This window comes from Meles meles, chromosome 4 (assembly GCF_922984935.1).
Source record: "Meles meles chromosome 4, mMelMel3.1 paternal haplotype, whole genome shotgun sequence".
NCBI lineage: Eukaryota > Metazoa > Chordata > Mammalia > Carnivora > Mustelidae > Meles > Meles meles.
In genome coordinates, this window is record NC_060069.1 from 15,438,012 (window position 1) to 15,465,180 (window position 27,169).

Consider the following 27,169-nt stretch of genomic DNA (forward strand, 5'->3'; position numbering starts at 1 on the left):
CGTTTAATAAAAGAAACAGAACTCCACCAATCCAGTGGTAAACAGTAAAGAAGAAGAAAGGGCAGAGTAGATACATAAAAATATTTAATAGAAATAAATCAAATTTAGGAGTTATCAAAATAAATGTAAATGGACTGACTTTGCTAGGTAAAAGATGACAATTCAATTTCGACTAAAACCAAAATCTAGTAATATGCTCTTTAATGAGATATATCTAAAACATTAACATAGGAAGTCTTAAAGAAATGGAAAGAAAAAATGATACAGTAAAAATACTAATATTAACCATATGCAGGCAAATATTAACCATATTTAAGTTGCCTTAGCTATATTAAGACATTAAAACAGACAGCATTATGAGGGAAAAAAAGTGACTACAACAGTGATAAAAAGAACAGTTCACAGGAATATCAATAAATCCAGAAATTTTGTGGAAGATAATACTTTTAGCAAATGACGAAACAATCAGACAAAATTAGTAAAGCTATAAAAAATTTGAAAACATTATACAACACTACATTCAACAATTAGAGAATTTATATTTTTTTGGCACACACTGTTAAACATTTGTAAAATTTGACAACGTAGTCACAAAAGATTTAACAAATAGCAAAGAATCAACACCATATAAATAATTTTTTGATGTATTACAAAAGGAATAGAACTCATTAACAATAGAATTCTCCACTTTTGCATGAAAAAAATAATTTTACATAACTGATAGGTCAGAAAAGAAATCACCAAGTTAGAAAATACTTGAAATCAAAGTTAAGGATATATAAAACACACTGAAGAGGTCATGCAGTAAAACTAAGAGGCAAAAAGGTATGCCTTTAAAAATTTATGTTAATAAAGAAGGGTGGGAGCACCTGGCTGGCTCACTCAGTGGAGCATGCAATTCTTGATCTGAGGGTCAGGACTAAGAGTTTGAGTCCCATATTTAGTGTAGAGATTATTTAAAAATAGAATCTTTAAAAAAAGGAAGGCTAGACGGCAAGGAGTTAGAAATTAGAAAATGACAACATAAACGAATGTGAATGGAAAATAACAATAGCAGAAATAAAGTAGAACATGAAAAACTGAGGATCAACAAAAGGTGGACCTTTGAAAAGACTAACAAGTAGCAAAATAGATTCTGTACAAAAGAAAGCAGACAAAAAATAGGCAAAAAAAGTGACAAAACTAGATAGTACAGAGATTTGAAAAATTTAAGAAATACTATAACATGCCACTAAATAGATAAATATGCAATTCCTAAGAAAAATGTAATTTAGCTAAATACAATAAAGAAGGATAAGAGAATTTATAATCATTTAAAAAACCAAGACAAAAATTTGCCCACAAAACACAGGATAAAATAGTTTTAATGGCAAGTTTTACCAAACCTGAATTGGTAACAATTTGTTCCATAGAGCAAAAAAATAAGGTTCTCAACTAATTTAATAAGGCTAGTATGGCCTGTTTATTTTATTTTATTTGTGATCATAGGTATAAAAAATTCTAAGCAAAATGTTAGCAAACCAATTCCATCTATGGCTTTAAAAACAAATGCAACTTACAGGAAATAATAGAGGAAAAACTTCATGACATTGGATTTGGCAATGATTTCTTGGGTAAAACATCTTGGGTATAACATCAAAAGCAAAGAAAACAAAAGGAAATATTGATAACTGAACTTAATAAAAATTAACTTTTGTGCATCAAAGGACACTCCAACAGTAAAAAGCCAACCCACATAATGGGAAACATTTGTAGATCACATATCTGATAAGGGATTAATATCTAGAACATTTCAGGGACTCCTAAGATTCATCAACAGAAACAACCCAATTCAGAAACAGGCATAGGACTTGAACAGATATTTTTCTGGACTACAGATGGGACAATAAACATATGAAAAGATGCTTGATATAGTGCAAGTCAATATGATGACACAATGAGATGCCATTTCATACCATTAGGATAGGTATTATGGAAAAAACCCACAAAACAAGTATTAGCAAGGATATGGAAAAACTGGAACCCTTTGCACTCCTGGTGGGAATATAAAATGGTGCAGCCACTCTCTATAGAACACAGTATGTAGGCTCATCAAAATATAGAATTACTATTGATTAACAATTCCACTTCTGGGTGGATATTTAAAAATTAAAAGCAGGAACTCAAATAGGTTTTTTTCTTAAAGATTTATTTGACAGAGACACAGTGAGAGAGGGAAGACAAACAGGCGGAATGGGAGAGAAAGACACAGGCTTTCTGATAAGCAGGGAGCAGGATGCGGGGCTTGATCCCCGGACCCTGGGATCATGACCTGAGTCGAGGGTAGACGCTTAACCTACTGAATCACCCAGGCGCTCCTCAAATATTGACATATATACAGAAAGTGGAAACGACCCAGATGTCTACAGATAAACAAAATGTGGTACATATACCCGATAGAATACTATTCTGTATTCTAGCACTTGAATACTTGAAAAGGAATGAAATTCTGTTAGGTGCAGACATGGATAAATGAAATAAGCCACACACAAAAGGAAAATTAATGTATGATTCCATTTATATGAGGTATGTGGAATAGTCTAATTCATAGAGACAGAATAGTAGTTACTAGGGGATGGAGGGTGGAGTAAATGGGTAGTTACTGCTTAATGGGTATAGGATTTCAGTTTGGGATGATGAAAAGGTTGATTGCACAAAAATGTGAATGTATGTAATGCTACTGAACTATATACTTAAAAATGATCAAAATGATAAATATTTTACCATGACACTACAACAAAAAAATGTGACTATACAGTACCGAGCCCATTGCTAGACAAATAAACCAATAGAAAGAAACCTCAGTGTGTTTGTCAAAGACAGCAGATAGATTAGTCTGAATAGTGCTGAGACGGTAGGCTATTTTCATGGAAAATGAAATAAAATCAGATCCCCATTTGACAAAATACCAAACAGTTTAAAGACCCAAGTGAAAAAAAGTACCAAGTTTTAGAGAAAAACCTTAAGGGAAAAGGTGATAGAGGACACTGATATTTAAAACTCCCAAACATCAACAAAAAAATAAGGTAAGAATAAAGTAGAAACCGATAGTTATAACCCATGTAAATAAAGACAAGGCATACTATACAGGATATATAAAGAGCCCATTCTGTTAAGAAAAATACATTCTAGTTGAAAAGTGGGCAAAGTACACAATAAGCAATTCATAGAAGGAATGAGTGACCAATAAACATTTGAATTCTCAGAAGTAATTAACTCAGAGATAAAATTTCATAAATAATTAAAACAAAGAGAAACCACTTCACATTCATTGCCTTAGGTAATTTCAATGTCCAATGATACAACGTGATAGTGTGTGGGGAAACTGGAACTTAAACACATCGCTGAGAGGAGAGTGATAACACTTCTCATGTCAGGAGAATTGGTATAACCACTTTAGAGAGCAACTCCCCTTCTAGGTATCAGCTCCATGGAAACTTATTCACATGTGTGCAAGAATGTAGAATATTCACCGCAGCACTAACTTGTAATAATAAAAAAAGTGGAAGCAAATTATCTCTCAAAAGAATGTCTAGTTTATTTATTAATAAAATACTGTACAACGATGAAAATAATCTACATCTGCCAACATGGATAAATCTCAAAAACAATGGTGAGTTAAAAGTTGCAAAAAAATATATACACTATAACATTCATGAAAAATGTTAAAATACAAAACAAAACGGTCTATGGATAAATGCTACCGCAAGAATAATAATATTAAAAGTACAAAAACACCAAATTTGCGATCACCCAATAGTTTTCTGTGGTGATGGAAATGTTCTATATCTGCATTGACCCAACATGGTAACCACTAATTAGAGAACTATCCTGAAAGTCCAAGACATAATTTGTGATTTTGCTGAGTTATCACTGAAAAATGTACACATAGAGTTTGGTATTCAGAGCTAGTCACTTACCTAGTCCCTGAGCCTAAGCAACCATTAATTCTTTAATAATGATCTCACATTTTATTTGAAATTTTAAATATAACAGTGATATAAGGGATCCACAAACAGCTTAGGGTATACCCTATTATGCATGCTAAGGATTTATTTTATCCAAATATTATATAAAGAGTTTCAAAAGATCCTTGGCCTGTCTTCAAAAATCATTCATTCTAGTATTTTCCACTTAAGGAAAAAAAAAAAGGCACCAAAAGCTTGTAATTAAAACATCTTAATTTGATTATTCATTTCTAAAATTTCTGCAGAAGATACATTCTGAGTAAAATTAAGAGTTTTAGGCAGTTTAAGAAATAGGGCTTAAGTTCAGTTATTTATATTTAAAAGAAAAAATAAACCAAATTTATTAATCGTATGAAAAAAAGCATCACATTTGAGTATAGTTTTGAAGAATTTTCGTGATCTAGAGTTCAAAGAATATTCCATGGCAACAGTTCAACCCTATTGTGCACTATCTTAGAGATTCTCTCTTGGAGTGATAAAAGGAGGTGTAATAGGATGAATTTAAACAGCATCCAACAAACAGCATCCGTCACTGTATTTGCTTCATACTTCTTTTTTTAGAACTGCGTCTGGAATCCTTTTTCTGTTTGAAAATTGGAGAATTTAAGAAACACAAATCTGTGAAAGGGTCTCCTCTTCTCAGTTTCCTATAAGAGTAAAAATAATTCTTAGACATAATTATAAGCACCCCAATACTAACTCACTCTTCAATATAGTTATTGTAAAACATGCCAATGCTAGTAGTCCCACTTCAGTTTTTAATTAAAACTTTATATTTCAACAAGACTCATTCTTTTTTTTTCTTTTTTTAAAAGATTTTATTTGACAGACAGAAATCACAAGTAGGCAGAGAGGCAGGCAGAGAGAGAGGGGGAAGCAGGCTCCCCGCTGAGCAAAAGGCTGGATGTGGGGCTCGATCCCACATGACCCAAGCCGAAGGCAGAGGCTTTAACCCACTGAGCCACCCAGGTGCCCCAACAAGACTCATTCTTGAACAAAGCTCCAAACCTTACTCCCCCCACATGTATCATTAAAGGTGGGTTCCCACAAATCAAATACTTACGAAGCTAGCGTGGGCTCTTTATAATTCATACTGACTGCACACCTGCGCTTAGGCAGAGACACTCCTGGGCTTTCTTTCTTTTTTGGAGAAAGAGAAAGTTTTCTGATTTTCTCTACAGGATGCAAGGGGACATTGGTGATATCCTTCAGGCTAAAATGAGGTGAGCAGTGAGTTTTAGGTAGTGCACCTACAAAAACAATTTTTACTGAATATGGTTCCAAATGAAAGAAAAAAAACACAGGAACTAAAATTGTGTACAATTACATATCCTAAACATATACAAATCCAGCATTTTACATATAAAAATATATACATATATAATTATATAATACAGATCTTTAACTCAGTCATTTTTTCATCCCAGATAACACTGAAATATTACTGTAGATGTGAAGAACTGATATGTTACTAAAACTTTATATTCTTTAAAAAATTACAATTCTTCAATGATAATATGGGCATAACGAATTAAATTATGGAATTTCATTTTAGTTCCACCTTGCTCTGTTGAATCTTCAAGGCCTCCATCTTTTTCAATACCAAAATTTATGAAGTGCCTTCCTATAGTCTTAAAAAGCCACTTAAATTCACTTTATTAAATAAATGAGAATTCTACACCATAGCCTCTGTGGAGATCAACAGGAAATGGGTTCCCTCTGGTAAAGCTAATATGTTAAAAAGTTACCCATGTTTTTCCTATCATAAGCATCCAAGTTATTCTACTTTGGAGATAGATCTATATTGGGTGACAGGTACCCAGCACACAGAAGGACAATGCAAGACAATCTCTTCACACAGCTTTAAAAGGCAAATTGTTTTTTGAAGTCAAACTATAACTATAAAATGCCTATATCTAGCAAGCATGTTCTCCAGGGTTATCTAGGTTTCAAATACTGCCTCTTTTTGTTCCCACTAAGTTTACTGTACTATACTAATTATTCCAACTTTTAGCTTGGAAAGTATGGCTAAGCAACATCAGATCAGTTGCTATATTCTGGAACAATGCTTCTTAAAATTTATGTATATATAAATACCCCAGGGAACCTGTTAAAAAGATGCAGATTCTGATTCAAGGGTATGGCCCGAGATTCTGCATTTTTAAGAAGTTTCACATAAGGGGCACCTGGGTGGATCAGTGTTAAGCTCCTACCTTCGGCTCAGGTCATGATCCCAGGACCCTGGGATGGAGTCCTGCAAGGGCCTCCTTGCTCAGCTGGAGCCTGCTTCTCCCTCTGCCTGCCACTCCCCCTGCTTATGCTCTCTCTCTGACAAATAAATAAAATCTTAAAAAAAAAGTTGTTTTACTTAATGGTGATGCTAATGATCAGGGGATTAAACTCTGAGTGACACTATATTAGAGTGTAATTTTTTTTAAATTCACTGTGTAAAATTTCAAGGATATGCAAATTTGGACACAACAATATAATGAAATCCCAGTTACCATGCTTCAACAATTATCAATATTTGTCCAATTTTGTTTGATTTTGTAACATTATGATAGCATATTTTAAAAAAAAAACACATTTGCATACTACCACGGCTGCACTGTTGACCTTGGAAAGTAATTTAAATTTCTTAGGTTTTAAGTTTCCTTGAAAACGATATAAACATGGTGGTACCTACACATCATAGAATTTTTCTTTTTTTTTTTTAAGTATTTTTTTAAGTATTTTATTTTTTTATTTATCTGACAGAGAGAGCATAAGCAGGGGGAGAGAAGCTGGCTCCCAGCTGAGCAGGAGTGTGATGAGGGGCTTGATCCCAGGACTCTGGGATCATGACCTGGGCCAAAGGCAGACACTTAACCCACTAAGCCACCCAGGTGCCCCTTCATAGAATTTTTCTGAGTATCAAATGAAATAGCATGACAATGTTTTGGGAATGCTACAACCTGACCATATGCATTAGTTTTACCACACTAACTAAATTCCCCAGATGAGACTCTCTGGACAGATTTAGGCTCTATTATCAACTTTTGAACCATTCCTACTTTTTGATCTTACTAATAAAAGCAAGATTTTCCAAGCCAAAGTTTTTAGATGTCTTACAAATGTCTTAGAGAAGAATACTAAGCCCATACTGAGAAGAAAGTTTGGTCTAGTGTTTGGCCACCTTTCATTAAAGAATGAATCAATTTAAAATCATGGTTCCTGTCACATTGAATATGAAGGAAAGGCATTAAAATGACAGGTCACTGGATTCAAATTTGATTTTGTTTTCAAGAGCCTGTTTCAAGTGAGTGTATAGAAGGTATTTTAATTCAACTGAACTCCACCAAAGGTTTTTGGTTACATTGGAAGGCTTCATTTACGAAAAGTAAAAACGCTTTCTCTGTAACTAGTATTTGTTCTTAAAGAAGATTTAAATTAGCTTAAAGTAGGTCATAGCCATACAATTGTGATTTCCACCCCGGGCCCCCATTGTTTAATCAGACTGTAACTTCCCCCAGAGACAGATGGCAAGTCTCTAACCTCCCCCAGAGAAACAGATGGTAAGTATAGCATATAAGCATCAGGAGTGATCATTTATCATAAACATTAAAAATGCAGACAAACAAGTAGATCACTTACTGATAGGAGTTTTTGTAAGCTTAGAATCCGCGATCTCTTTTTCATTCCCATGTTTTAGTGCTCTTCTAGGTCGATACCTGGTGACTGGGCTCCTATCTGATTCACTAGACACATCTTGACTGTACTTGCAAGTGGGCAAATAGAGGTCATCGGAATCATCTCCTGAACCACTTGATTCACAGACGCTCACTTCAAATTCATTGCTGTTTTCTTCTCTGTTAGAATCATTGCTCACTTTTTGGCGGAAAGGAGTGAGATGAATACCCTCTTCCAAATTAAAATTGTAAGCATCACTGGAAGTGACAGATTTGTCCAAATTTTTTTTGGAAACAGTTTTTTTATTTTCACTTTTGCCCCCTTTATACTTTGATACAGATTTTGATTTTCTCCTTCTGTTAGCTTTTCTTTTCTCTTCTCCTTTTCTTCCTTGTGCACTTCTATGCTTGCTTTCAGTTTGTTCAAATTTATATTCTAAAATGTTTTCTTTTGCTTTAGCAGGTCTTTCCGGGTCAGTCAGCTTTAGTGATAAGTTAGTTTGATCATTATTCCATTGACAAACACTTTGTTCTATGTTTTCAGGTATATTCATGTTTACTAGTGGGTCTGCACATCTACTTCTTTCAGATTCAAAGGGCTGCACTGAGAAATGACTGATTTCAAAATCATCCAAGGTATTGAAATGAGATAGATTGTTAGAATGTTTCTTTAAACTTCGACGAACAGATACAGTTCTAGGTAAGACATTATCAGCAGATTTATCTTCTTCTGAATCCCAATCAAATCCCAGTCTATCTTGAGAAATAGGTATTTGCTCTGAGAATTTTTTAAAAAATGAGAAAAATAGTTTTACTTTATGGAAATTTTAATTTTAGCAATCTTAGAACTCAGAATTAAAAATGGAATAAATGAAAAGTCATTCTGTAGCTTCTCCACACTTGTTCTAAGTAAATACAAATCTGAGGAACTTAATATTGCCATTTATTTATTTAGCAATGATCAGTTGATGGTTTCTATCTGACCTGTGAAAGAACCTTACATAACCTTTGAAAATATTCTAACTGGAGGTTTTCTGTGTTCCTGATTTAAAAGTTTAAAGAAAAACTAGTAGGTTATATGTATTTATGTGTATAGGATTCAGTGGGAAAGAACTTCATATTTTAAACTAGGACAAGCACACTTGAGAAAGTGGGAGCTAAGGTTTTCCTTGAAAAATTAGTAAGATTGGGGTAAATTGCAAAGCCCTTCAGTAAGAAATATAATCTGTATTTTTAGGAAAACTGAGGATATTTGGTCCTGTTTATTCAAATGCTATCCCTGCTTCAAAACTAAGTTCAAGTCGAAAGGATTGATATTTGAGAACAGGGACATGTCAGTTTAGAAGTGGAAAGAATGGCATGGCTTTCAAGGTCAGCTTTGAGTTTAAATACTATGCTTTTACCATTTGGGCCACTTCTTGCGAGATAATTTACTTCTTTGAGTCTATATAAAATGCGACCAATTGCACCTACATTCCAAGGTTGTTGTGAGGGTCAAGTCATATAATGTATGTAAAATGGCTAACACATAGTAGCCACTGGCGTACATAGTAGCTACATACGTAGTAGCTTGGCACATAGTAGGGCTCAGTAAATTGCAGCCGTTTATAGCCGATTATAGATTTGGCAAAATAAATGGATGTATTTTAAAACTTATTATTTCGTGTAAAATAAATAGATTTGCTTTGAGCAGAAAAAATCCAGTTGAGCAAATTTAAAAAGTTAAAAAATATGAGAGAAATTTAATTGTTACTTGTTCACAAAGATCTCGTGTTGCCCTTAATATTATTTTTAGATTTTCACTTAAATTACCTTCTGTTTGGAATGATTCTCCTTGTCCTGGAAGGTGAGCTTCCTGAAGAGGAACTTGTCTAGCCAATGAAAAATAGAAATTTATTTTATAATTATATAATAAAAACAAATTTAAGATTTTCTTAAAATTGTTTTTCTCTTTCTTTAGTATTTCATAATTCTATTAGAAATCAGTATATCTGTTCAGTATCAAAGAAAACAAACAAACAAAAATTTATGTTGCTTATATGGAGGCCGGTTTGTTACAAATGACACTTAACTTCCACTGGAAGAACTACCTTATCAAGGAAGACATGCCATAATCACAATTTCATTTGCCTGGAGAAACAGTCAATTGGAACTGACTTACAAAATATATCACAGAAATACAATTTGATTACTCAACTCTTTATCAGCCTGCTTCATCTTTAGTCGAGCTGTGATTTTTTTTTTTCTTGGTAGTATATGTTTTTACGGCGCCTAACTACTGACCTCCTTGAAGTTAACCTATTTGTTTAAAAATCTTGTCCCTCTTTGGCTCATGAAACAACTTTCTTTCTGCTTTAATACTATTACTGGCTATTCCATCCTAATTTTATTTTTTTATTTCCTATAGAGAATTTTTCCCCCTAGACAATGAAAATTAAATATAGGTTTAGGTAACAGAGTTATGGTAACTAACAATTTGAGGAATCTTATAAAAAGTCAAGTACCCCATCTTACTTTTTGACCATTACATAAATATTTTGTTAGATCTTACAGTTCAACTATTTTCAATTATTCATGATTAAAATTAATAGGGGGATAGAAATCGTCTTAGTGATTATTTTTGTGAAGAGAAGGGGAAAGACTTGAAAGGGATAGGTGATGCCTTATGGCAATGATTCTAATTAGGGATAATTATAAGAATACGTGGCACTGTTGAGTTATTTTTGTTCTCATAACCGGGGGAGGGAAGTGCCACTGACACTTAGTGGTAGAGGCCAAGGATCCTGCCAAATGTCCCGCAATGCTTAGGATAGCCCTCCACAACAAAGAATGATCTGGCCTAAAACGTTAATAATGCTGAAACTGAGAAAGTCCAGCTAGAGTGACAGCAGTGCTCTATATCATAATGGAGATTTTGGTTCCACAGGTGTATATATTAGTCAGACTCATCAAACTGTGCAATTAAGATCTGTGCATTTTACTTTATGTAATTATATCTCAATAATTTATAAGCAAAGTATACTTGATCTAAGAGAAGGGGAGGAGGGTATATGGGGAGGTCTGACTGTATTTAGGAATGGGGTGGATTAACAAGACCAGTGATAACTGTGTTACACTTGATCTTAGCCAAAAGGCCGAGAAGCGATGTGATAGCTGTGTTAAACATGATGTTTTATTATGCTTTGTTTCTAAACCAGACTCTGTGTAGTACTGGCAAAAATACCGTCATGTGAATAACGAATCCTTCTTAGAATAAAAACATGACATAAGAAAAATATAAGTGAAGAAGTTCAGATATATTTAAATACTAGCTTATTCCTAGACATCAATAAAGTAAGTATAAGAAGGTTTTGACTTGGCTATATGTAACAATATCATGTATCATATTATTTTAATGCATTTTTAGTACATAAAACATCAGACTCCAAACACAAGAATCGATACTATGCAAATTTTCTTTGGTAAATCTATCACAAAATTAAATCTTTCTTGATATGAGTAATCATAAAAATGAAATTTGATACTAACGGTATATCCTTCACAAATAAATCCCCAGAGTTGTTGTCACTTTTGGAGTCCATTCCAGAAGGACATATTTCCTGGTTCTGTTAATATATTAAAATAAAGAAAACAGTGGTACAATTGAAATACTCATAACAAAGTATTCATTTATTTAATAATAAAAACATATGAGCACTCTATATGGTGCCAGGCTCTGTTCTACGAACTAGATGTATAGCAACTTAACAATAGATTTAGGTCCAACCCTCTTACATTCTAGGGTATGGAGAGAAAATTTTAAAACAAAAGAAAAAAGATATATAAGTAATTTCAGACATTGAAAGTGCTATGAAGGAAATACTCAGAGCTGAACTGAGAGAGTACTTGAGGTTAGAGGGGTTCTCTTAGGGTGACTTTCATATGAAATTTAAAGAATACAAAGGAGCTAGCCATTGAAAGAGCAGGGAAAGAAAAAGTGATAGAAACAGCAATACAGAAGTCATGGTATAAGAAAAACCTTGTTGTATTTAGAAAAGAAAGGCCAGGGGACCTGGGTGGTTCGGTCATTAAGCATCTGCCTTCGGCTCAGGTCATGCTCCCAGGGCCCTGGGATCAAACCCCACATCAGGCTCCCTGCTTGGAGGGAAGCCTGCTTTCCCTCTCCCATTCCCTCTGCTTGTGTTCACTTTCTCTCTGTCAAATAAATAAATAAAGTCTTTGAAAAGAAAGGCCGTTGTGGCTGGATTCATCTATGACCTCTCTCATAGTGAGAACAGTAGGGGGTGTGTGCGCAGAGACCACATAATGAAGTCTTAGGAGTCATGAGTTTGAATTTTAGTCTAAGTGTGATGGGAAATCACATAAATATTAAGAAAGAAAGTAAAATGATCTAAGTTTTAAAAAGATCAGTCTGGCCACTGTGTGAAACATGGATTGAAAGGGGCCAAGAGCAGGAGGAGTTAGGAAGTCATTATAATAAATCTAGCAAGACATGCCTATGAGCTAGGACTCACCTAGGCTACAGAGGTGAAGCCCAGTGGAAGGTGTTAAGAGGACAAAGTGTGCTGAGATTGAAGAGGGGTAGAGGTGAGGACAGTAAGGGAGAGGGAAGCCTCTTTGGTTTTGAGCAAATGGGTAGCTTATTTTATGAGATAAGACTCACAGAGGCAAAGTATACAATATCTTTGGGAGAGGAAAAATAAAGAGTTGTACTTTGTACAAAGCATGTTTAAGATCCTTATATAAGTATTTAAGTAGATATATCAAATAGTAGTTTTGTGTGTGTGTGCTAAGTTATAAATTTGGAAGTCATCAGCAGACAGATCACATTTAAAGCCGTGGGAGGGGGATAGGACAGTATGGGTCTAGAACAATTGACATCTGAAAGTAAAGAAGAAGTGAGAAAAGAAGCTGACCTGAACAGTCAGAAAGGCAGCACAACCAGGAGAGTATGATAGTAAGAGAGCTAAGAGATCTATATATATATATATTTTTTTTTTCAACAATTTCAAAGTCAAGAAGAAAGAAGTGACCAATAAATTTGGCCACTAAAAATGGGGGTTGTGGGCACCTGGCAGAGTGACCATAGAACGATGGGGATAAAAGCCAGGTAAAAGTAAGTTCAAATGTAAATGGAAGCTGAGGAAGTGAAGACAGTAAGCACACTGTCCTCTCTGCTAAAGTTCTGCTGTGAAGGGAAGCAGAGAAATAAGTAGAGGGATATGGAACCAGGAGAGGTTTCATTTATTTTCTTTTTTATTTTTTTTTTCAATTTTATTTATTTGGCAGACAGAGATCACAAGTAGTCAGAGAGGCAGGCAGAGAGAAAGGGGGAAGCAGGTTCCCTGATGAGCAGAGAACCCGATGTGGGATTCAACCCGAGGACCCCGAGATCATGACCTGAGCCGAAGGCAGAGGCTTTAACCCACTGAGCCCCCCAGGCACCCCTATTTTTTTTTTTCACTTATTTTCTTTTCCTCTTAAGGTATGAGATAGTAAAGCACATTTGAATGAGAGCTTAGAATGATTCAGCCAAGAGGGAAATACATGTTGAAAGAGCACAAACTTCTAGGAGCAAAGTCCTAGAGATGAGACAAAGGGAATCTGATGTACAGGAGGGAATCTGATGCAGAGACTTTGATAGGAGCAGAGGCACTTCTGCCACTGTGACAGGAGGGAAGATGAAAAACACAGTACAGACACAGGCAGATTTGTAGTTTGTACTAGGAAGGTTTTCACTTCCAGACGGATTCCTTAGAGATCACTCTAATCCAGTTCAGTTGTTTTTTTTATTTGATGCACATATAAGATGCTGACATTATGATAGGTTAAAACTGTTCAAGAGAAACAAAACAACTAGAAATTTAATTCTGTTAAAGGTCTTCAATTTATTTTCAGTATAGCTAAAGTTCTAAACATTAACGTTCTAATGTTTAAGTAGTAGTATTACTGAAGGTAAAGGAAAATATTTAGCTATAGAATTTATTTTTATTTTTTTAAAGATTTTATTATTTATTTGAGAGAGAGAGAGAGAGAGACAGTGTGTGAGCACAGAGGGAGAAGCAGACTTCCCATTGAGCAGTGAGCCTGATGTGGGACTCAATCCCAGGACTCTGAGATCATGACCTGAACTGACGCTTAATCAGGTGTCCCCAGAATAATATAATTTAATAACAAATTACTAAAAGATTCATTCTAAAATTTAGGAAACAAAAGGTTATTAAGAATTACTTTGGGATTAATCCTTATAAACCAAGTTAACTACTGACAGGCAAGAAAAACATTTTTCTTATTAAAACATTTTAAGCTTTTTTTATCGCTCATAAATCGACTTTATAAGCATGGAAGCACGAGTATAGAATGATGGATGAGAGAGTGATACATGTACCAAGTATATGGCAGAAAACAAACTTTGATGTTTTAAATGCTAAGAACACTTTTGCCCAGCAATTAATATGTTCTAATAAATACTTAAAAATCATTGATAAATGTCAAAAGGCCTGGAATAATAGAATTTTTCCCCACAGTTTTTGTGATTATCTTATCAGGTACCCATTTTTCACTATTCTATATATGATTCCACCAAAAACTTAGGAAAGGGAAAAGGAAGAGTCAAGTATCTTTGGAGGAATTTTTTTTCCTCACTAGTTGACCAAACAAGGAAAAGAAAAAAAAAAAAAGGAACGATTATATTCTGAAGGAAAAAAAAAAAACCTTTTAAAATAATCTAACCCTTGGGTTAGATGGGTGGCTCAGTCCTTAAGCATCTACCTTCAACTCAGGTCACAATCCCAGGGTCCAGGGATCGAGCCCTGCATCGGGCTGCCTGCTTGGTGGGAAGCCGGCTTCTCCCTCTCCCGCTCCTACCCCCTCTGCTTGTGTTCCCTCTCTTGCTGTGTCTCTCTCTGTCAAATAAATAAATAAAATCTTAAAAAAAAATAATAAAATAATCTAACCCTCACATGAAAGAAATTATATTGAATCTTTATAGATAATTCTCTGCTACACTGCATATGCACATATTGCATATATATGTATATACATTCTCTATATTATACACAGAAAAAATATGGAATCACTTTAGTTGCTGGGAAGCAAGAACTCTTTCACTGACTCCCCTGTCAGACTTCCTGAGTCTATACCCTTCCACTATGGTCTGGCTTTCTTCTCTGGTTTCCTGGCCTAAGTGCCAACACAACTGTCTTCACTAGCATAGCAAATAGAGGGCCAACAGGAAGAAAGTAAACTGTTTCTGTTAATGCCCAGTTAGTGTATAGTTTTCCTTATTTAACCAACGTGTAGTGAAATTGACTCTTCAAAAAGCACTTAAATACCCTCCTCCCAAATTAAGGTAGTTCTTATAAAACCTCACTAGATGTAATAAAACCACACAGAAAAGGTAAGGTTTATACCATTGATTAAAACTTCTGGACTGTCTACATCAAGTACCACTTTTAGACCTTTCGCTATCTTTGACTCACTTAAGTGAACAGTCGAGGGGAACAGCAGTGCAACAAGCTAAACTAGTTTTTCTGTACCTTGTCTCGCTACCTGCTTTCAGAACCGAGTTATATAAGCACAAGTCTCAATCATGTATGTGCTTGAAGTTTCCTTAACTGACAAGAGATGTTTTGATCAATTTGCTAATAACAGAGCTACAAGTAGTTAATTTAAATAACATAATTGATCTAAATCACCAATTCATGTCTGTTACATTTTTTCCTAAGAAATTTACCATTTGTAATAAAAATACCTGAGCAGTTTCTTCTGTTTGTTGTGGAGTCAGTTTTTCTTTCAATGCATATAGCTGACACGTGAGGTAGTAACATTCTTTTCTCAGTTGGAGGATGGTATCTTGGGCTTCTCTCACTTTGGATTTTTCATTTTCCAAAGCTAAAACTAACATTCTGTTGTTGTCTTGGTAGTTTTTTAGCAGTGTAGAAGTGTTGGCTAAAAGAGGAAATACAATTTTTTATTATGTATTAAGTCTAAACGTAAAAAGCGAACGCAAAAGGACATAAAAATCTCTTACAGATTATTTGGATTTGGCATGGTGCAGTTATAAAAGATTTTCGTTTGCCAATCTCTGCCAAATTTTTATTCCTTTTCTCTTTCATCCGTTTCTTTATGTCTTCAAGACTGTCTTGAAAGGACTTTTTAAGGCACCTTTCCTTGGCCATCTTCTGCCTAGGAATTTAAAACAATAAAAAGTATTTAAGTTACCTAAGAGATAATATCGTCAAATATAAAACAAGATTGAGAACACAGGTTGTTCATAAAGAACAAAGTAAATAGATTAAATAGACATAGTAACTGTAGAATTAGCTTAAAGAAGATGATACTATTTAGATTTAGATTTTGGTAATAACTTAGATTTTGCAGCTTTAAAATCTCATTAATATTTTGGCATAATATTAGCCTCTTCAGGTACTTTATAGGGAAGGTTAATAAGTATGCATTTTCAACCAAAGCCTCTGTAATATGCCACTATTTATTCTTTAACAAATACTCACTGAAGGCTTACTGTATAGTAGGCATTATGGGAAATACTCTCATATTTTAGTGTTATTATTATTTTGATATTATTATATGTTTCCTACAGGCAATGCATATGACCAACATGTAGTGTTTCAGTGTTTACTAGACTTACAGCATCAGTTCAGAGGTAATCATATATGTGGGCTTTGTTTTCCACTTCTGCTCTATATTATTAATTTATTAGATTAGGTCACTTGATTAACTCTTTCTTCCACACTCTTTTAACCCAATACTCAAGATACAGCACACACTTTCAGTAAAGTCAAGGTCATCTTCAGAGGTTTAATTAAACTATGTACCACTATATGCAATTTTAATAGGCTACTCTAACAATTATAGAGCTAGAAAGAATAGGAACTGAGGCAGGGGAACATGCCGGTTTTCTCAGTTATTTTTAAAACTCAGGTCTGCTAGCTCCTAGTTAAGTCATGAATATATCAAACAACATTAAATAATGATTGCTCTACATACAGTTAAAAGCAAAACAAGTGAGGATAGTGGCCTATGCTACTGAGCATATAAATAAGTACAGAAATATACATAAATATTCTTATATCTTTCAATACTGCAAATCAGATTTGCTTCAATATTCTACTACTAAGCATATCAAACTACTTTTCATGAACATCTTTTTCCCTAGATTGCCCTTTGCAGATCTTAAAATTGCAAAAAATAATTCTTGTTTCTACAGCTATATATACATTACAAAAGATAACTCCATCTCCTCTCAGTCAACTATTTTACTAAATCTTACATTTTCTTGAGTATTTTCTCCAGGCCTTATTTTCTTTGAAATAGTGTCTGGGGGTGTTAAATATAGATATTATAGATCTCATTATTTTCTGACAGTGTAGATACAACATATACTGGGATGGTTCTAGTAGAGCAAGCACAACAATTTTTTTAAAGCACTAATGTTAAGTGGACTGTATAAAACAATGTATCACAATGGAGTTTTTGAAGTTTCAACTGGAGATGTTTGAGAGCCATACAGATTAAGTAATTGATCAAGTTAGTTTCGCAAAGACTTACCTAAAAAACGTTTGTTACCACATTTAACCAACTTAAAATCACAAAAGAAATTGGCCATCAGAAGTTCCCTGTCTAGGCCAATGGTGTTAACAGGCGGTTTGGTGGGCAGAACTAATGAAAACAGGTCACCGTGCGAGATGAGAGTCCGTCTGTATTCAGATAAAGGGTCTGGATTCAGATGAACCTGGAATATTGGATCTCTGTCATAATTTTTACCATTCCTGCTGCTGAAGCAGCCAGGTAGGACACTGATCGGGGCTAGCTTCTCCAGGATAACCGAAGCGAACAAGGTCAACCGTACAGCGCCGCACAAAGAACAGCTGCCGGTTTGTGTGCCCTAACATTAAGCCTAGCTTTTAACACTGTAAATGCTTTCACACATAACTTGATCCACAAAATTCTGCAAGGCAGGAGGTTAGGGTATCCCAGTATTTAACAGAAGAGGAAATTAGAGCGTCGGAAGGCGCAAGTCCGGTGGATGAACACAGAAAGGCACCCGATCAATTTGACTCCACAGCCTGAGCTTTTGGACACCGAACTTGGAACGACCGAGAGACCTCTGAAGGAAGAAGAGGGGCCACAACACCCCTGTTCCACACCTGAAAAACCTGTGGCCGTTTTCTCGGGGGCTCGGGTAAAGTCGGGGAAGGGAGGTGTTGCCGGAAGAGGGCCCGTAAACTCTCCTCCCACAGGTACGTCCAAAACAGTACCTTGACCACTTCTGCCGCAGCTGTCGCCCCCCTCCTTACATTCCAAGCTTCCGCGACGCGGTCCGGCCGGTGTGTCCCACGATTCGGACCCTCCGGGTCTAGGTTCTATCTACTGTCGCCAGCCGGCTAACGCGGCCACATTCGAAATTCTCCGCCGCGCTCACCCATTGGCTGGCTGCAGTGCAGGCGGTCACGTGAGACGACGGCGCGGCGGGGGACGCCGCGGAGTCCCGCGGAACGGGGCTAGCTCACGTGACTCACTCCGAGACTTCACATCCGGGCGTCTACCTCTCCCGGGTTCCGCGGAGAGGGGCGGAGTCATTAGTTCGCGCGTTGACCTGAGGGCGATTTTTTGCCGAGAGTCTTTGGCTTTTAGGGGTGGAGCCGCTGCGAGATCTTTAAGGGTGGGTATATTACGGCGTTCAAAAGCTTCCTGTTAATTTTAGTCTTGCAGCTTCCCGACTTTGAGATTGTACTCGCGGGCTCCCTCTTGTGTGAGAAGAAGCTCCTTGGTTTTGCCGGCTCAAGCCTTCGACCTGCTGCCCAGAGCCATCTGGTGGGGCCATTAAAGCCAAAATAGGAAGCTCATTTTGGATTAACGGGATATTAGGGAAGTTCCAGATATCTGAAATATTCATCTCCAGGCTCTTTGTCTGGCTACCTCTGACTCTTCAACCCTCAGGAAATGGGATTGGCATCCACACAGCTATCGAGCCAGAAGTCTGGGCAATTTTCCTTATTGATTTTTTTTTATTCCCCCGCCTTTCCATGCCCTGTCAGTCACCCATCCTGTCACTTCTGCCTTTTAATTATTTTGTTCACGTCCAAACCCCACTGTTTTCCATATAGCCTAATACCTAATCTCTTTCTGTGAACTGTGTACCAGTACCTACTCTGACCGCAGACTCCACTCCCTTATGTTCTTCAAGTGATAAATATGATTGAGTATGAAACTCTTATATGACTCCCCACTATATTTAAGATGGAGTTCAATCTCCTCAAGATGTTTGGTCTTTAAAGAGCCATATGGTTTCTAGTGTCACCTCTGTTGAATTTTCTTTCATTTCCTTGTAATTCATCTTGCTACTTTTGCCCATGCTAGTTTGTCAAGAGCAGTCTTTCCTGGCCCACTAGTCTTACTCATGCTGCATGTCTCATTGTAGAGATGAGTTCTTCCAGAAAGCCTTGTCTGTCCCCAAAGCCCCCTTAATAACCTGCCTTGTACAGCCTATTGCCATGCAGGCACTTTTCCTTTGGTTCCCCTTGTGGCATTGACTTGTCATTCATTGCCCATTTATTCAACTTGCATAAGGATAGGAACTATACGTAACTGTTTATAGTTAAATATTCAGCATCTTTTTAGCAATTTGTTGTTAATAGATATTCACTGGGACAATAAAAGAATACATGAAACCCAAGCAGTTGTTTTGAATTTAGGCATTCAATTCATCCTGAAGTTCTGTTTGTTTTTTTAATTTTTAAAAGATTTTTGTGTTTTTATTTGACAGAAAGAGAGCACAAGTAGGCAGAGAGGCAGGCAGAGGGAGAGGGAGAAGCAGGCTCCCCACTGAGCAGGGAGCTCGACGTGGGACCTGATCCCAGGACTCCAGGATCATGACCCGAGCAGAAGGCAGTTGCTTAACCAACTGAGCCACCCAGGTGCCCCTGTTTGTTTGTTTTTAAGATAACTAACATTTACATCCTTATCCTTGTCTAGGCCTCACCTCAAGTCTTCTTGGCTTGAGTGGAAAAGATGAGAACATCTGTTTTTAGCCAATAACTTGTTCTCCCAGTGTCATGAGCCAGGTCGCTTCCATTCATCCTTAGTTTACTACTCTAGGCAGTGTGGTTTATATGTGCAGAAGCATCACGAAGAAAGCATCAGGGCAGGTATGATGTGCTGGCTTGTCTATAGGTGGTGGCGGCTACTGCCTACAGTGAAGCTCAGGGTTTGGGGCCCACTGCTTGCACCATCCTCAACTGGCAGTATTAATCACTCTGCTCTGCTGGTGTGGGTGGTGGCATCCGTCTCTGCAGTTGGCTTGGGGGGCCCTAGCAGCAGTTAAGGTTGGCACAGGTGCAGAGCGCATTGGAGTTGCTACTGGGTGTGCATAACCGCCTCAGGTCAGTCCAGGTGGGCCTGCATCGGCCTCACCACTGTGTCCCTGTCATGTGCCTACCACCATGACATCCTGGCCAACTCTGCAGGCAGAAATAAACGTTGCAAGGCATCTTAACCAAGAAGCTGCAGTTCGTGCAAATCAGTTGAGGTGGTCCAAAAGACTTCTAGACTCACTTATCTAAAGAATATGTGGAGACTTGGGGCACCTGGGTGTCGTAGTTGGTTAAGCCGAGGACTCGAGATTCTGACTTAGGTCAACATCTCAAGGTCTGAGATAGAGCCCCAGCCTCAGGCTCCATGCTGAGGGGGTTGAGCCTGTTTAGGAATATGCAGAGGCTTATTTCAGAGCTGTATAATCTGGATAATTGCCACCCTTTGAAAGCCACTGTCTTGTTCTGGATTCAGTTTCCATTGTGGATCTTCATATCTGTTGTTCTCTGGAATTTTAGCATAGGGCAACACATTCAGGAGAAGGTTTTTTCCATTCAGAAACCAGTTAGCTACTGATGGGGCTCCTGTAGTTTCTTAACCTCACTGCACCACTTGATTCTGCCTATCTCAGCTGGTGTCATTAATTTATTAAAGTGGAGATTTTTTGCTCTGCAAAAAATTGGAATGTCTTATTTTCAGACATATGTTACATACTTTGTTCCTGCGGGATCAGTGTTGATGATTCCAGCTGCTGTGACAGTACCTTCACTGATTGTGCTCCAGCTCATGGGCCTTGCACAGAACTTGCTGCTGTGTTCTCCTGGATTTTGCCAGCTTTGCTGAATACTGGTCACCAAGTCACCAGATATAGATATTCCTCAGAAGGAGCTCTTGGCTGACCTTTTACACTAAGTTCATTTCAAGAAAACGACATGTTTTTCAGTAATTTCTAAACAATTGCAAGTGTCATTATCACAATATATTTAGGCTTAGAAATGCAGATTGATTTCATTTGTTTTTATTTAAAATCATGAATTGTGTGAAGTACTGTGAGTTAAGATATAATCCAAATATATTTGACAACACTTAAAATCTTTTAAGTGCTAGAAATGTATGTCTAATTGTATCCTAAAGGGACACCTGGGTGGCTCAGTCAGTTAAGCGTATGCCTTCGGCTCAGGTCATGAGGTCCTGGGACTAAGTCCTGCATCAGGCTCCTTGCTCAGGGGGATCCTGCTTCTCCCTCTGCCTGCCACTTCCCTTGCTTGTGCATGTACTCTCTCTTTCTGACAAATAAATAAATAAATAAAATCTTTTAAAAAATTTGTATGCTAAAAATACAAAAGTAGAATCCAAGTGTCTAGTTCTGCTTATAAAATTACTAGAGACACCAGAACTTTGGAAAACAGGATTAGATACTGGATGATGTCAAATTATACTGACTAATTTCATACATTAAAGCTTTATAAAGTAAGAGAATGCAGGGAGGTGATACTTAAAATTTTGAAGGTGTGGGGGATCATAAACCCATTTACACATCTTCTAAAGCTATGCTTTTCTTTTTAGAAAAATTCTGGGTCTCTCAACTTAGGGGCCTTCATTGATGACTCCCCTTACTCTTCTCCAAGGCTTTCTGGTAATTCCTGGTTAAGAAATCTTATTCTAATGGAACACACAATGATGATGAGTTAATGTGTGACTTTTATAAAATGGACTTGAGATACATGCAATAGAGTAGTCCTTACAAGAAAGTACCTAATATGGTAGGTGATATTGCCTTTCAACACTGTTCTGAAAGAATACAGAAAGGGTACATTCCTTTGTCTATAACTAAAGAAGTCTGGAATTGAGTGTAGCACTAAGTGCTGCTAGAGCCCAAAGTGGAAAATCTTAAGCATTAAGTTTGTTTAGTTAAGGAAGAAAATCAAAAGGGAAGCTACTGATTAATGAGGTGATTTTATAAACTTTATTTGGAAGGGTTAAGTACTCTAATGGGTTACCACTATAGTAGACATTTAATATAGGAAAAATTAACAGGTAATATAAATTGTGGATCCATTTGTTTGCTTGTTTGATTTGAAAAGATGATAAAACTTGGGGTGCCTGGGTGGCTCAGTGGGTTAAAGCCTCTGCCTTTGGCTCAGGTCATGATCTCAGGGTCCTGGGATCGAGCCCCGCATCGGGCTCTCCGCTCTGCGGGGAGCCTGCTTCCTCCTCTCTCTCTGCCTGCCTCTCTGCCTGCTTGTGATTTCTCTCTGTCAAATAAATAAAATATTTAAAAAAAAAATGAAAAGATGATAAAACTCATTGCAGTTTGGAATATTTATGATTAAATTTGACAGTCATTTGAGAAGATTAAAAAAATAATAGGAGAAAGGATCACAAATTAAATTAAAAAATTTTTTTTATTGCTTGAGGCCAGAAGGTATGAATTAGAAAGTGAGAACAGGGTTGGCTTAATGAGCATGTGACCTACGCTCAGAAAGGCCTTGCACTTGGTTTAATGTTCTGCTCTTGCCCTTTTGAAATGCTTAACAATTTATATTTGAGCTTGTGATTTGTAAGTGAAGTCTGATAAGACAATGGAACATGCATATGAACAAATGAGAAAAGTACAATATGTGTGTCCATCTGTGTCTCTTGTTGCCTCATTGCCATACCATGTTCAGGATATTCACTAAATGCTTTCCATGACACACATATCTTATACCTGTGACTCTGTGCTCAGAAGGGCTTCATACTTGGTGTAGTGGTCTGCTGCCATCTTGAAATTACTTTTTTTTTTTTTTAAATATGTATATATATTTATTTACTTAGAGAGAGAGAGGGGGAGGTAGGTTGGGGGAGGGGCAGAGGAAGAGGGAGAGAGAATCCCAAGCAGACATCACACTTAGTACAGAGCCAGATATGGGATTCTATCTTATGACCCTGAGATCATGGCCTGAGCCAAAACTAAAAATCGATGTTTAACACACTGCGCCACCCAGGCCCACCACCCATCCTCTGCCATCATGAAATTTTTAACAATTTTTTAAAAATTTTAATTCCAGTATAGTTAACATACAGTTTTATATTAGTTTCAGGTGTACAGTATAGTGATTCAACAATTCTATACATTACTTAGTGCTCATCATGATAAGTGTACTCTTTTTTTAAAAAGATTTTATTTTTTTATTTATTTGACAGCAAGCAGGCAGAGAGAGAGAGAGAGAGAGAGAGGTGGAAGCAGGCTCCCTGTGAGCACAGAGCCCGACTGGGGCTCGATCCCAGGACCCCAGGATCATGACCTGAGCCGAAGGCAGAGGCTTTACTGAGCCACGAGGCGCCCCGATCATGGTAAGTGTACTCTTAATCCCCTTCACCTATTTCACCTATACTTGTACCCGCCTCCCCTCTGGTAATCGTCAGTTTGTTCTCTATAGTTGAATCTGTTTCTTGGTTTATTTCTTTTTGTCTTTTTTCAATTGTTTCTAAAACTGAAAAATGATTATGATTGAAATCATGTGGCATTTGTCTTTCTCTGACTGGCTTATTTCATTTAGCATTACACTCTGTAGATCCACCCATGTTGGTGTAAATGTCAAAATTTCATTCTTTTTTATGGCTGAGTCATAGTCCTCTGTGTGTGTGTGTGTGTGTGTGTGTGTATTTATCTCTTTATACAATCATCTGTAGATATACATTTGGATTGTTTCCATAATTTGGCTGTTGTTAATAATGCTACAATAAACATAGGGATGTATATATCTTTTCAAATTAGTATTTTTGTATTCTTGGGGAATTACTAGATCATATGGTAGTTTTATTTTTAATTTTTTTTTAGTATTTTATTTATTTGACAGAGAGTAATCACAACTAGGCAGAGAGGCAGGCAGAGAGAGAGGAGGAAGCAGGCTCCCCGCGGAGCAGAGAGCCCAATGTGGGGCTCGATCCCAGGACCTTGGGATCATGACCTGAGCCGAAGGCAGAGGCTTTAGCCCACTGAGCCACCCAGGCGCCCCTTTATTTTTAATTTTTTGAGGAATCTCCACACTGTTTTTGTTCGTTTGTTTTTAGAGCTTTTATTTATTTATTTGACAGAAAGTGAGAGAGAGCAAGTGAGCACAAGCAGGGGGAGCAGCAGAGGGAGAGGGAGAAGCAGGCTCTGTGCTGAGCAGGGAGCCCACTGGCAGGGCTCAATCCCAGGACCCCCTGACCATGACCTGAGCCGAAGGCAGACACTTAACTGACAGAGCCAGCCATGTATACCTCTCCGTACTGTTTTCCATGGCTGTACCAGTTTTCATTCCCACCAACAGTGCACAAGCATTCCTTTTTCTCCATGTCCTTGCCAAGACTTGTTGCTTCTTGAGTTTTTGATTTTAGCTCTCTGACAGGTATGAGGTTATAACTCATTGTAGTTTTGATTTGCATTTCCCTGATGATGAATGATGTTGAGCATCTTTTCATGTGTCTGTTGGCCATGTGTATGTCTTCCTTGGAGAAATGTCTATTCATGTCTTCTGCCTATTTTTATAACTGTGTTATTTGGGGTTTTTTTGATTTGTTTGTTTTTTGTTTTTTGGTATTGAGTTGTATACTCTTTTTATATATTTTGGATACTAAACCTTTACCAGATATGTCATTTGCAAATATCTTCTCCCATTCAGTGGGTTGTAATTTAGTTTTGTTGATGTTTCCTTTACTGTGCAGAAGATTTTGTTTTGATATACTCCCAGTAGTTTATTTTTGCTTTTGTTTCCCTTGCCTCAGGAGACATATCCAGAAAGATACTGCTACAGCTCATGTTAGAGAAATCACTGTCTGTGTTCTCTCCTAGGAGTTTTATGGTTTAAGGTTTCACATGTAGGTCTTTAATCTATTTTAAGTTTATTTTTGTGTATGGTGTAAGAAAGTCGTCATTCTTTTGTATGTAGCTGTCCAGTTTTCCCAACATCATTTGTTGAAGAGACGGTCTTTTTCCTATTGCATGTTCTTGCTTCCTTTGTCAAAGACTAATTAACCATATTATCATGGGTTTATTTCTGGGCTCTCTATTCTCTTCAAAATTCTTAATGTTTCTTTTAAAAGATTTTATTTCTTTATTTGTCAGAGAGCACAAGCAGGGGGATGGGCAGAGGGAGAAGCAGACTCGCCACTGAGCAAGGAGCCAAAGTGAGACTCAATCCCAGGACTCTGGGATCATGACCATGGTGTCCCAAAAATATTAATGATTTTATCTTTGAACTTGTATATTCAGTTTGGGTCTGACTGAACTCTCACACTTCTTAGCCTCTAGAGACTTTAAAAAACCTAATCTGAGGGCGCCTGGGTGGCTCAGTTGGTTAAGTGACTGCCTTCGGCTCTTGTCGTGATCCTGGAGTTCCGGGATGGAGTCCCATACAGGGATCCCTGCTTGGCAGGAAGCCTGCTTCTCCCCCTGACCTCTCTCCTCTTGTGTGTGCTCTATCGCTCTCAAATAAATAAATAAAATTTTACAACAACAACAATAACAATAACAACAAACGTAATCTGAGATTGATTATTTCCAGCCAGTTTTAAGAAACTGAAGTTGACTTTATGGAGCCAGTGAAGCCCCTTGGATATCAGTAAAACTGTAACTGAAAGTTAGTATTTTTAAATGTGCATAAAATCACTATTCTTGCTGCACTTGTGTAAATAACCAGGCCAGATTTAATGAGACTAGACTTATTTTACAAACAAATCAGTGTTACTGTAATTGCCTTTGGTAAAAATGGGGTGACTATAGAGAGAAAAATTGTATTTCAACAGAAAACTATAGTGTTCCCATTACAGATTCTGTTTCTTCTCATTGTCTTTGAGGTTTTGTTATTAACCTGTAAACTGTGCTGGACTGTGAGTTCTGCTTCTTTCCGTTATAGTTCTCTTATCTCTGGCTACAAATCAAACACATTTCCAATTTTCTCCTACACTTATGACTTAGAATCACTGAAACCAAAACTGCCCTTTTCTCCATGCCCTAACTAGCCAAAGGGAGACAACTACATGTGGGCTGGAATAGCAGATTTTTGCTACTTGTATGAATAAATCTGTATGTAGATATGCATGTGAAAGTGTTAATTTATTCATTTATTCATTCTCTCACTTGTATGGACAGAGAGGTTTCTTGTGAGTATTTAACAGTTAAATCACTTTTGCTTATGTTTATTACTGCTTGAGGTTGAGCCTTTTTGAGTATTTTAAAAATATATACCAACAAACCTGGCGATTCACAGACCTGTACCCCTGGGGCTAATAATACGTTATATGTTAATAAAAAAGAAAAAAAAAGATACACATAAAAAAACATTTAAAACTGTAAAATAATAAGCTTTTTTAAAAGTTTAATATATATATACACACAGACCCCAACAAAACTACTCTGAAAAGGAAAATATTGCCACCATTTGTAGACTATGTAACTTCAAGTGTGTGCTATTTTTATTCCTGTATCTAACTCAAGTCAGAACTTTAAAAACAATTTGCTTTTGAAACTTGAAGTTCTTGAAGTAGTGTGATACGATTGCTGCTGTTCTAGTCCCCAAGAGTTTGCCGTGTGAAAGCTTGAATCAATGCAGATGGAAGGGAGAACTTGGAATGTTAAGCAAAACAAAATAAAAAACAAAGGAAAACATGCAAAACTTCAGAGGTTTCATCGCAACAGATCATATATGCACAATCTTTATACCTATATCTATGTAGGTCACTTAGTTCACCAGAACACTCTGATATCATCAGGTATTAAAGCTGCAAACCAGGAAAATCCATCAGATTGAAACTGCCATCTTCATTTCACCATCTAAAGGTGTTTCCAGCTCAAATCTAGAAATGGTCTTCATTGACTGCTATTTAGTCTTAGAAATTCATTTATAAACTAGTTTATAATCTGCTCCAACTATGAACCTGTTTCTTTTTTGATTCCATAAAATGCCTCTTATTAAATTCCTGATTGCTCACACTATATAGAGCCCTACTTAGATGGAAACTCCTACCTGCAATACTGCCTCTTGAAATGAGACATCATCTTATTTTTCCTGTCCTAAATAATTATGACATGGTTCATTATTGTAAGACACAATACAATATTCAAATACTTATTTCATACCATACAAATTAATTCTTTCCAAAAAGTTTTTTGAGATCCACTTCCTAAAGAAGACA

The 27,169-nt window shown here is 36.8% G+C and overlaps 1 protein-coding gene and 1 pseudogene across 3 annotated transcripts; one reads left to right on the top strand and one right to left on the bottom strand.

The window, feature by feature from the left end:
- Nucleotides 1-2,604: 2,604 nt before the first annotated feature.
- SGO1 (shugoshin 1) lies at nt 2,605-18,108 on the bottom strand. Of its 3 annotated transcripts, XM_046002731.1 has the most exons (9): nt 17,956-18,089; nt 17,246-17,429; nt 15,708-15,862; nt 15,429-15,625; nt 11,204-11,280; nt 9,488-9,546; nt 7,641-8,453; nt 5,071-5,257; nt 2,605-4,654 (listed from the first exon to the last, which is right to left on the bottom strand). In XM_046002731.1, the coding sequence occupies exons 3-9, from the start codon at nt 15,853-15,855 to the stop codon at nt 4,537-4,539; spliced, it is 1,599 nt and encodes a 532-aa protein (XP_045858687.1). In that variant the 5' UTR covers nt 15,856-15,862; nt 17,246-17,429; nt 17,956-18,089; the 3' UTR covers nt 2,605-4,536. The 3 variants fall into 3 exon arrangements, with proteins under 3 accessions (XP_045858687.1, XP_045858685.1, XP_045858686.1); XM_046002729.1 differs by lacking the exon at nt 17,246-17,429 and having other exon boundaries at nt 17,995-18,108; XM_046002730.1 differs by lacking the exon at nt 17,246-17,429.
- A 2,028-nt stretch (nt 18,109-20,136) lies between these two features.
- On the top strand, nt 20,137-20,954 carry LOC123940047 (annotated as a pseudogene).
- The last annotated feature ends 6,215 nt before the right edge of the window (nt 20,955-27,169 follow it).